We start from the raw sequence: 12,441 nt of genomic DNA on the forward strand, positions 1-12,441 counted from the left end.
GATTGCCCCATCTTCCTTCCGAGGAGTGGCTGGTGGGTTTGAACTGCCAGCCTTCTGGTTAGCAGTCAAGTGCCTTAGGCACTATGCTACCAGAGACAGTGCTAACTCATACAACTGGAATAGGTGTTGTTACCTAGGTTAGTGCCATTCATGTCCAGAGAGAATTTAACTCAACTTTCCCCATTGAACAAATTTGCTTTGTTGGTGTATCTTTGAGTACATCAATCTAGTCTCTAATTTTGGGAATTTTGGCCACAAGAAATTATCTTGCCCCATGGTATATATTTCTAGATAAGCCAGTGGGATGCCTCTCTGCACAATTATGTTTCAGGAAGTGGCATTTGAACTTATGCCCTAACACTACACCTTCAGCTTCTCAATTATTTAATATACTTATGAAAGATTTTCAATAGAGTGTGTATAAAGTTAAATTAATATACAAAAAAAAAAAAACACCTCACTGCCATTGAGTCAGATCCGATTGATAGTGATCCCTTATTCTGATTACCTAGTGCCACTCTGACAAGAATATACCACCAGTGAGATGGCTTGAACAAAGAAGAGTTTATCCTTTAACAGTTTGGAAGCTTTAAGTCTGAGTTCAAAGTGCCAGGCTCTAGGGGGTGGGTGAAAGCCCCTCAACCTTGGGCTTCAGCTCTGTCTCCTGCTTCTGGCCCACTGAAGCTGGGGGCTTTTCTTCACTCAGCTGCTGGCTGCTGACAAGTAATAAGGCACAGTCCCGATGTTACCAAACCACATGGCAGGCCATTAATTCAAGTCCATTGAAAGTCCCAAGATCGGCATAGCAAGGCAGGCTGCTGAACAACAACTTGGCTACATGCAGGTTCAAGCGTGCCATAAACTAGAGACCATTCTCAAAGCTGTTTCTTATGTACAGGAAGCAGACCACATACCCAAAGCAGCTACTCAGCTGCTCCAATAGATTCCACCAGGAGATGATTACCAGTCTCACCATAGGGAATGACATTCAGCTGTCCAGCCACTCAACCAGGCCCAGCCAAGTTGACATACAGACTTAACCACCACACCCCTCCTTGGGATTCTGAGGCGGTATCACTATGGAAGGAGCTCTGCTGGTAGCATAGTGCCTAAGGCACTTGACTGCTAACCAGAAGGCTGGCGGTTCAAACCCACCAGCCACTCCTTGGAAGGAAGGTTGGGCAATCCTACTTCTGTAGTGATACTGCCTCGGAAACCCAAGGAGGGGTCGCTATGAGTCGGGGCTGACTCGACAGCAAATAACAACAACAACAACATCACTATGGAAGTAGATTGCCCAATCTTCCTTCTGAGGAGTGGCTGGTGGGTTTGAACTGCCAGCCTTCTGGTTAGCAGTCAAATGCCTTAGGCACTAAGTGACCAGCGTTTCCTAAATTAATATAGTTCATTATAATACCAGTTGCTAACAAGTCAACTCTGACTCACGGTGACCCCATGTATATCAGAGTACAAACTATGCTCCATAGGGTTTTTCTTTTTTTTTTTTTTCCTTTTATTGTGGTGAAAATGTATACAAGATATTCACCGACATAACAACTTCTACATTTACAGCTCAGTGCGTAGAGTTTTCCATGGCTGGGTTTTCAGAAGTAGATCATCAGGCCTTTCTTCCAAAGGTGGATCTGGGTAGACTCAAGCACCAGCCTTTTGATTAGCAGCCAAGCATGATAACTATTTGCACCACTCAAGGACTTCATAGTGCACAATATACCTGTGTAAATACATTAGGAAAATGTATTGTAGTTAATTCGATAAATGGCTTTTTTCACTTTGTGAAACCTTTAATTGAGTTGATCCACCTGTACCTATTTGTCATTAGGTGTACATACAGCCTTTTCAGTTAAATGTTTACCAACAGTCACCTTTACTCACTTTTTCCAAAAAGCAAGGCAACTGTCCAGGTACTTTGGCTAGGTTTCAAGGTCAGTAATTCTATTTTTCCTTTCACCTTAACCTGGCAAGAGTTTTTATGGGTCTCCTTCCATTTTTCTTACCTTCAACTCTGGTGAAATTGGTTCTATACACCAGGCTGGTAGTGGGTGAGGCTTATTGACATAGCTGTATGGCTCTCCAGAGAGCTGGGCTTGGGTGGGTGAAAGGCACTTTATCACTGTTGTGAGAAATTATTGTTGCCGTCTGCCCATGTTGGGACGTGCCAGCATTTTAAGGTCTTTTAGCATTCACTGTGAATCTAATAAGCACGTATATATAGTTAGAATTGTTATTTGTAATTTAAAATTAGAGGGGCTTTCCATTATGTCTTGAATAAAGGGCCTGTTAACAGGTGGAAAAATAGAATGTTCCTTTGATCTGGGTGTATTTGGATAGATAAGTTCTCTTGAGGGATGTGAGTCAAGTTAGAGGAATTTTTTTTTTTTTTTTTTCCCAGCTCTGCCTTTAATGGAATAACTGGCAGTGGTCAGATGGTGTGGATTGTGCTCCGATCTGTTTCCTTAAAAGGGTAGCTCGGTTAAATTTGTAATGAAAGTGGATTGGAGAACAAATTCTATCAAAAAGTACCTTTATATTCTATAACAGCACAGTTTTTGATGGCCTTTCTAAAGAATAGCTAGATGTTTCAGTTACGTGGTGTGTGTTCTCTTGAGAAGTTTGAACCTGTCCAGTCACTTGCTTAATTGTTCTACTTGAGTCCAAGTGTTTTATTCGAGGAAATTCCAGAATGGAATCTTTAGTTGTACCATCCTTTCCTTTCTGAGTTATGAATTACCCACTGATTTGGAGAAGACTTTTCCCACGGTGATATTTGAAAACATATTACAGAGGGCAGAAATTGTGTTTCATTTTAGTGGGGAGTTCTTTTCTCTTGAGTCTTGGGTTTTCTCCCCTACTTATTCCAAATAAGACTTTGCTAATTTACAACTTATTCTAAAATAAGACTTCACTACTTTCACTTAGCTTACATTAAAGCTACACAATCAATTCAAGCACATCAATAATTATCTTGATTTGTAATTTTTCCTCACTGCACAGAAACAAATGAGTCAGGAATACAAATGAACAGCATCTGCTTATGAGCCCACTGACCCACTCTCTCCTAAAAGCTGTCCATGTCTGTGAGAGTTCCTCACCTCCCTGGCAAAAGGAATAAACATGATTTACCATAAAGTGTGTCTGTTTATTTTGTGTTGTTCCCAGGTATGCTGATGTTTGTAGTCACATGGACTATCCCTGCCGCTTCCAGAGTGTTTCTGCCACCACCCAGGATGTTATTCCTCATCGGGTCTTCACCCCAGTGTGTCTCAGAGATGTCTGTCAAGAGACCCTTCTGCAGCTGATCCCTCCTTGCCTCTCAGCAGCACATTCTATCCTGGGAACACACCCGTTCTCCAGGCTGGATGTACTCGTTGTCCCTGCCAACTTTCCAAGTCTGGGGATGGCCAGGTATGTTGTTCCGGTGTGGCATTTGGAGATCATTGGCTGGTAATCCCTTGACTATTTCTTACTTTCCCTGAGCTCTCTCTGAGTCATCATTTAATCAGGATGGAAGGACTGCAGTCATTCATGCTTGGACATCTCTCTCGTTGCTGCCCTGAGGGACAGTTTTAGCGTAGGCATCACCATGCATGGATTTTTGGGCACCACGGGCTTAATTCATATTGCCTTGAACATAAAGCACTCACACTGTTGCCAGGTTTTAAGAACACATTGTAGTAGAGTGATGTCTGTTGGATCATGGCTGATCTGTGGCTGGTTAGTTTAGGTGGTTAGAGCACAATGCCAGTGAGGCCAAGGTCATAGCTGTAGTGTCTGGGCACAGTAACATGACTTGGTATCAGGGTCACGGGCTGCTTGCCTAATCCTGACCAGCTGTCCCATCCATTCGCACTGTTGGTCACAAGGGCAACTACTTGAGAGCCTCTGTGTCAGAGAGACTGTGGATGGATCAGTGTAAATCCATCATCACTGTTAGAAAAACAGCTCATAGCAGATGTCTTATTCAAGAGGTGGGGATGAGGGGGGTCACTTGTCTTGTTACTATTTTTTAATACAATAAATGCTTTATTCTTACTGTTGCCTCAATTTAGTCCTTTCAGAAATGAAAATCTGTTAGTTGAATATTTTTACTATGTGTGATTCACCCCTAAAATCCACCCATTAATGTCACTCTTCCATTCAGTGACGGGTGGCTGCATTTCATTGAGGAAAGATAGGGAATGGATGCAGTTATACTTGGTTCTCTTTCTATTTGAAAGTCTTAATCATTAACAGCAAATACGCTTGACTAAGGATGGGAAAAGTAAGCTCATCAAAACATGTGACTTTAAGTTTTTCCCTATTAGTCAAGGAAATTCCTGCTGCCAATTAATTTCCATGCTTTTGAGCAGCTGTCATTTGTGGTGTTTTCCCTGAAAACTGCACACATTCTTAGTAAAACCCCCGAGTAGAAAATAACTGACCAGAACATTTGCTTTTGATCTTTACTACGTACATATACTTTTTAAAAGCTGGCAGGCTAGCCTTAATCCTTGAGGAGGTCTGAGAAAGTCATTTAGATGGATTTTTATCCTATATTTATGAACATAATGGGAATGTAGAAACTAGGATAATTATATATATTTGGTTATGTGCATCATATAATTGTTTTGGATGTCTGTACGTAGAGTTTGTCTTAACAAGGGACCTTCTTCAGTCTCTTTGAAGAGTCCACTGGACTTAATTTAAGCAGAATTATTGTTTCTCATTTGTGTACAATGTTATGGGCCGTATTTTGGGGGGAGTTTTTAGCACTTCATAGAGTTGCAATTTTCAGGGCCTGTTTGTTAAGAGTTCCAGTTTTGGCCTGAGGGAACCAAAGGTGGAGTACTTTTCATACAGAGGACCTTATTTTCTATAGCTCCTTCCTGAAATCAGTCTGCCAAAACCAGAATTTGTTGACCTGTAGGCCATTCCATAAAGCTTCTCTTTTCAAGTTTTCATGCGCAGGCAGGTAGGCTGTGTTTGCTGCTTTTTTGAGATATTTAAAGTGATTTAAACATGCTTGATTCTTTCTTTTCAAAGTAAGCCTAAGTGCCCTCCAGCCGAATGGTACAGTGCGCAAATGTGGTGTGATAATCGAGCGGCAACAAGACTACTTTTATGCTGAAAAACAGGCAGCCCGTACATTTAAAAATTTGTGGTTGTCAAATAGCTTTTTTCTTTCTTCTCTCTCTCTCTCTCTCTCTCTCCAAGTTTTTTTTTTTTTTTTCTCTCTTTTTAGACTTGAAAATAAAGTCTGCCCTGGTCTACATGTTTCCCTGGGCTTCGTTACTGCTCCCTGTCTTTGAGCTGTGGAGGGGCATTGTGGTCTCCTCCACTGCCGGGGATGGTGGGGGGCAGGCGGCGGCGGCGACTCTCTGTGTTTTGCAACTGGGGCTTAAATTGATTCCACTTGCTTGGCTTGACTCTGCTGGGATCCTGACACCTTGAGCCACATGCAACTGAGCGGGGTTTATGACTCAGCTGGCTACTGAGGCCCTGCTGCTTTATTTACGATGAAGCCTTTGCTTGGGGTTTTGTAAAGCAAAGCTGGAACAAAAACGATAGTCTTGTAGGTCGACTTCAAATTCAGGGTGGGAATAGAGAAAACCTAAGGCTGGGAGGAGCCTTCTGAAAAGAGTTCCACACTGAAACTGGTCGAAAGTGGTCATTGGCCTCTTAGTTCTAATGCCCTGACACATCAAAGGATTTCTTGGCAAATTAGATGGCTCTGTCCTGGGTCTACACTTTATAACCATGTTTGTAAGATCATAAATTTTGTACCTCTGGACTTCTTGAGTGATTAGGTCTTAATCATAATAAATATCATTTTAGTAGTATTTTTTGCTAAATGATATTAAACATTCCCACATGAACTGAGACAAATAAACTATTAATAGCTTTTCAAGATTTTTAAAAAAAATTTGGATGCTTTGTACTATGATTTCACTGTATTTTAAACATGATATGTCATAATTTGGGTGTAAAGCCTTCAGACTCTCCTCTCTGATTCTGTGTGTAAGCTTGATTCTGATATTCCACTTGAGTACACATTTGTGCTACTGGGATGTTTGATAATGCCAAATCAGTTTGTTAGAAGGCAAATACACAATATTTCAGCCACTTGGATTGCTTTTCAAACATTGCTATAACTACAACATGTATCAATACCATACTTCATGATTTTTGTTACCTTTTACTGTAACAGAATGCCTATCAGGCTCCATCCTTTTCTGAATCCCTTTGCCAGGGGAGAGATGCTTTCATCCTATTCTGATTCTGAGAAACGTTGATCGTTTGCCTTTAAATCCTTCTGTTGGCAGTTCCATTACCATACTTCTCTCATTTAGGTAAGGGTGGGCTTTCTGGTTTTATTCCATTTTAATTTTTGCTTCCTAAAAATGTTAAGTCTGTTGTATCTGGAGCTGTGGAGTCTATGTTTCTTGGATTGTGTATTAGGATGTCTATACCAAGATATAAATGCATTTTAAATTAATCTCCAACGTGTACCACACTCTCTTCATGTTGGCATGATTAGTACTGTGCTGTTTTCATTGTGTCCCTGTATTTTCTCAGATGTCTCAGCTGAGGATTGACTAGTGAGCCTAATTCCCAGGTCTTGAGAAATACATGAGAGGAGTTCATCATCATGCTTATTCTCTTTGTTGTAACAGTAATAATGTTAATGGAATAATATCCCGAGACTAGATTTATGACAGTTTTTTCAAAATTAACACCTCAGTCTTCCCTCTGTATGTGTACACAATAAATGCTTTCCTTCACCATTTGTCTTTCAGCAGTTCACAATTACATGTCACGGGCATAATTAGGTTGGCAGAACTACCTTGCTGACATCCAGATACATTCTTCTTTTTTTTTTCTTCTATTTCGAGAATCCCCTGCAAATTATTTCAGAAAGATTTTATGTTTAGAGCACAGAAAGGGGGAAGAAAAAAAAGCCATGTCTTCTATTGCTCTGCTTCCTAACTCTTCTGTTCGCGTGTAGCTTCACCACTGGTCCTACTTGGAAAATTGAAAAGAAAATGGCAGCAGTGATTGATGACTCGGTGACAAATTCGACTTTAATCTTTTTTCATTGGTTCCATAGCAAAGTGTCTTGTTTATTGCTTTGTTTATTTAATTCATTTTTTTCCATAAACGTTTATCAAGCACATGCTATGTGCAACGTAGTGTTCAAGATGCTGAATCTGCAAAGGTGAGCAACACTGACGAGACCTCTGTCCTCATGGAACTTACGTTCTAGTCAGGGGAGACAAGTATTATACACACAAAAAAAACCAATTAAGATGTGTGCTATGAAGAAAATAAAACCAAATAAGAGACACAGTGACTGGAGGGGACTGGCAGCATTGTTGTGGGTGGGACTGGAAAGGCTTCTTTAAAGAGGTGATATTTATGATGAGACTAAAGAATAGGAAGGCCAGCCTTGTGACAGTCTGGTAGAAAAACAATCCCAGCAGAGGGAGTTCAGTCCAAAGGCTCTAAGATGGGACCACTGTTAGGAGGGCTAACAGGAAGAAGGCCAACATGCTAGAGGGCAATGTGCTTTTACGATCACTTTCATTAGCCCCATTCTGAAGCTCACTGTGGGTACCACAAGATCCCCTGGTGCCTCAGGACTTGAACCATCTGAGCCAGCTACATAGCCATTTGAAGACCAGCAAGGGAGCTCCACTAAGGAATGGCAGAGGATAAGTGGGGATTGATCATTCCAGGCAGCCAGGTATCATGGGAGAAAACCACAGGAGAATTCAGATATCTCTTGGGATCAAAGGTGCCAGCCCATCCCATGACTGGTTTAGTTAGAACCATTCTTGGCATAGCAGCTGTTGTCCTTGAGCAGAATTCTCCATTGCTAAAGGAGCTCTGATGGCATAGTGGATAAGGCATTTGGCTGCTAACCAGAAGGTCAGCAGTTGAAACCCACCAGCCACTCTGTAGAACGAAGATGGGGCAACCTACTTTCATAAAGATTTACAGCCTCGGAAATCCAACGGGGGTCGCTATGGGTTGGAATCGACTTGATGGCAGTGAGTTTGGTTTTTGAGAAGTTTCAGAGCACTTGGTTCCCAGACTGACAACACTCATAGAGATGGGAGCTTTCTAGTCTCCCATCATCACATTTCCTTCTCTTGTGGCTGCCAGTTGATTCCTTGCAAATTTTTATGACCCAACAATGAGCCACAGTGAGGGAGGCTATGTTTATATGTTTGCTCATCTTAGTTTTTTTCCTTTTAAACTGAACTAAATTGGATTGATAAATAGCATTAGAGAAAAATATGATCAATTACTTAAATATCTTCAATCCACTTCCATAGTAGAAAAAGACTGTAAAGCTCCCTGTTACACATGGCTTGTTCTTAAAAGATTTGATTGTGCAATAAAAAGCTTCTGAATGCTTATACTAGTTCCTGACGATTGCATGCACAATTTTCTTAAGTACCTCAATTTGCGAATAAACGGTGTGCACATACATGCCCAAGAATGAACGTAACCAGCTTTTCTCTCCACCGGGGGTTAGACTGGGTGTTGTCCTATTTATTCTTATCTTCCAGCCAATGTGTAATAGAATAAGCAAAACATAACATGCTGGTACAAAGGGCCTGTTGTTTGCAGCCTTCTAATTGTGCTCCTTTGCTGGGGAAGTAAGTGGTCATAAATTTCTGTCATTATCTTAAGTAGCAAGGTTTTACATCTTTGGGAATCTTTTCTTGTTCTTTGTTAGCTTCTCCTTGAATTTTTGATCCCCCAAACCAAAAGCACCATACCTTTTTTATATTTCAGGTGATGTGATCTCATGATTTCAAGGCAGGACGCAATGGTAGTGATTTTTGCCTTCAGGAATAAATTTGAGCCTTAAATTCGTCCATCTTTCAGTGTACCATGGCTGCCAACTCCTATTATGAGCTGAGGATTTGGGGGTGTGTGTGTGAGTTTTGTTTTTGTTATGGTTGATGTTTGTCTACTAGTCTTTACTAAATTCTCAAACTTCTTTGTGCATGGATTTTTTTTTTTTTTTTTTAAAGAAAATGTGAAGGGGCATTTCTTGGCCCCCTTTCCAGTATAACTCTTCTGGGGTTTTTCAAACAGGTGGGTGTGAATGATAGAGAGCAGCTCATACCATCCTTCTTTTTTTCTCTGTAAAATTTTAATCCTTTGTTTACTGGCAACCCTGCTGTTGCTGTAGAAATGAACAAACAGAATGAGCCGTGAGTAATGAGGTACATGCAAGGTGATTTTTGCCCCCTCACATTCATCCTCTTCATTGCTTCCTTTGTGTTCAGTTTCTCCATTCTGTTTTTTATTTCTATATTTCTTCTTGAGAAAATTATTTGACTTTGCTATCTTGTATAGAGAGGCTTTCCCCTTCTGAATGAGTTCTGGTCCTTTCATTTTTCTTTCTTGAAATAGTAACTGGTATTCAGAGATACAAAGTGATGTTTCCTGGGTCCCTGAAAGCTCTCAGTCATGATTATTTTTTTGGTCTTCCCAATACCAGTTTGTAATAAGTAGGTAATGAAAATGTGGGTGTGTTCCATTTAGCACACAGCAGGTGAGTGGAGGATATGTAATGTACCCAAGTCCACTTGGAGCCAGGAAGTCAGAGAAGATGAGTAAAATGGCCTCATCTCAGGCCAGCTATAGGGTCTGAGGGTTCAGATTTAGGCAAGGGTTGCCTGTAACTCTCTTTGGGGGTATATCTGTTTGTTTCAGGGTCTCCCCCTGGAAATAATAGTTTTATGGTATCTACTTGAAGATGGTGTTCACTCTGGGCTCATTTTGAGACAGCCTTAGAATCTGGGTTCCAGGAAAATACCTGGATCCCATGAGTACTTAGAGGCCAACCTCTCTCTTGTTGAAACAACAAGCAGAGTGAGTGAACTCACAGCTTTAGGCTTAGCCTGAATCTTCTTCTTGCCCTCAAACAGCTGTGCTGCTTGTCAGATGCAGAAGTAGCATTTGATCATCATTATGCCATGATTCTGCACCCTCTGAAAGATTATGCTGGAGTGTTTAGTTTTCTTTGAACTGTTCTCTGCACACATAGACTGACAGTCCTACCTTCAGAAAACACTGTGGGGGCCATCCTTCAAGAGAGGTTGTCAGGCCCTTGAAAGGCCTTCCTGAAGCAATCATCCCTCTACCTAAATTTGTAATCTTCCCTCTCTCTTGATGTCATCAGAGGCCTCTAATCTCTTCCAGTCTGTGAGCCTGAGATGGCCAGTTGGCACTGCCTTTCCATTTTTCCATTGCCAAGAAAGACCTTTATTTTTCTTCTTCTCCCACTTATTTCTCCTTTGGAAGCATCATTACTAAATAGAACAGATACTCCGTGGGTGAAAAAGAACAATAGAATACATTGCCCAAAGTTGTCCAAGTTACAGTATTCCCAAACAAGTATCTCACTCCTCAGACCCACCATACGGAGTGAGCAGATGCTACTGTCTATAGTCTGTGGTGTGCATGTATGTGGGCATGGGAGTATGTATGTTTGTCTGTATGTATATTAAGACTAGACTCCTTCTGGGGAGAACACTAACTCCAGAAACAGTTCTCAAGCAAAGCACAGTGTATGCAAAGCTCTGCTCAGAGGGAGCATTGTCTCAGTTGTGTTACAGCCCACATGTGGCTGGAAGAGATGGACATCTGAGCCCTAGAACCCTGTTAGCATAAAATAGGGGAGAACTTGCCTTTTCTTTTTCCCTTTAAACCTCTTGCCTCTGAGTAGATTCAGATTCCTAGTGACCCTATAGGACAGAGTAGAGCTGCCCCATAGGGTTTCCAATACTGTAACTATTTATGGAAGCACGCTGTCACATCTTTCTCCTGCTGAGCGGCTGGTGGGTTCAAACAGGATCCTTTTGGTTAGCAGCCAAATGCTTAACCACTGTGCAAGCAGGGCTCCTTCTTTTCTCTTTACTCACCCCTAAAATACAATTGGAAGAGTATCGCTGCCACCTTTTCCTTAAAAAACTTATTTAAAAACCCCAGATGTAAGGAAACACTTCTTTTAAAAATGGATCATTTTGTGGGATTTGAAGATACAATGCAAAACATCTACCCTGATCTAGTGCCAGAGTGGTGCTCAGAGTAGACCCTGTGATATTTCTTGGTTAACTAACCATGCTATTTGTATAGGTGACTCCTCAGAAAGTCTAGACATGGTTCCAGGAGGACAGAATTCCAAATCTGCCCTTCACCTTCCCAGGGAGTTTGCTGAAAATAGCCACCTTCCCCCTTTTCAATCTAACATTGAAATCTTGGAATTGCTTTTCAGGAGATTGTGAATGACACTTGGGTTCCTGAGCCAAAGACTCAGGGGAGGGCACAGGGGAGGGGCTGGGCACAGGGGTGGCTGTCCTTTTGCTTCTGGTGCTGACCACTGAGCCCTTCATTCCTATAGCTCATCCTGCTGAGTTGCTGGCAACCATGGTTGACAGATCCTAGTTTTTGAGCTAGTCTTCTCTAAAATGAGAGTATGAGAACCTAAAGGTAGTGCTTTTCTTTGGGAATGAAGTAGTCATAATTTCTGTCTTTGTTGTAAATGTGCAATTTCTGAACATCCTATTGGAAGCTGGCCATTGCAGAGAGATGAATGGGCAAAGCTAGGAATTCATTCAGGAAATGTGTATCAGCATATAGGTGTGATGAATGTTGAAGATGCTGCAGGTACAGAGAAATATGAAGCCCACCACCTAAATTAGGGATTTTCTAAAATGGTTCCAAGGAAGACCAGTATTGTGGAATGTTAATAATGTGGGAAAAGGAACTGTGGGTTAATTAGAAAATGAGTGGATTAAACCAAGTTAAAAGGGATTCTTTACTGGAAGACTTCTAAGAAAGCTTTTAATATCCTTATTATCCTGGTTTTATATCCTGGTGCGTATTGAAGACAGAGCCAAGATGTGCAGTATTCCCTCAACTAGTGTACCCAGGGGTCCCCCTTTACAGTGAGCATTTCATGGGGCCATTGTGATCTCCAAAAAACCACATCCTCAAAACCTACTTTGGGAAAAGTTCTAAATAACAACTAAGATGATTCTATTTAAAAAATCTTGTTAAGTTATAGTAATATTCTAAACTGTGATTTAAAAAAAAATTAAATATGAAGTAATATTAAAGCCTCCCACACTGGGTTATTTTTGAGATTTCATTCATTTGTTCATGCTGTAACTTATCTATATCAGGTACTATTCTAGGCAATGTTTGGGATCCCTTGAAGATTGTATTTTCATAGATGGTGGCAAAAATAAATACATTAGACATTGAAAAGAAAGGAAAAAAAAAACACTCTTGGAGTCCATTGTTTAGCCTAGGTTTAGAGCAGTAAAGAAAGTGGGCACAGTCTGATAGAACCTATGGCCCCTAGCTGCCCTTCGGGTCTGGAGTCGAACCCACACCTGTGGTTTCCAGCCAAACAAA

At 41.1% G+C, this 12,441-nt stretch overlaps 1 protein-coding gene across 1 annotated transcript in view; it reads left to right on the plus strand.

The window, feature by feature from the left end:
* Positions 1-12,441, plus strand: part of AOPEP (aminopeptidase O (putative)) — a 540,041-nt gene that overhangs the window by 81,709 nt on the left and 445,891 nt on the right. The window contains exon 4 of the mRNA XM_007939143.2: positions 3,178-3,423. Coding sequence (XP_007937334.1) covers positions 3,178-3,423 — 246 coding nt within the window. The remainder of the gene's footprint in view (positions 1-3,177; positions 3,424-12,441) is intronic.

This window comes from Orycteropus afer, unplaced genomic scaffold (assembly GCF_000298275.1).
Source record: "Orycteropus afer afer isolate SDZICR_OR568_19922 unplaced genomic scaffold, OryAfe1.0 scaffold00005, whole genome shotgun sequence".
In the NCBI taxonomy this organism is placed as follows: domain Eukaryota; kingdom Metazoa; phylum Chordata; class Mammalia; order Tubulidentata; family Orycteropodidae; genus Orycteropus; species Orycteropus afer.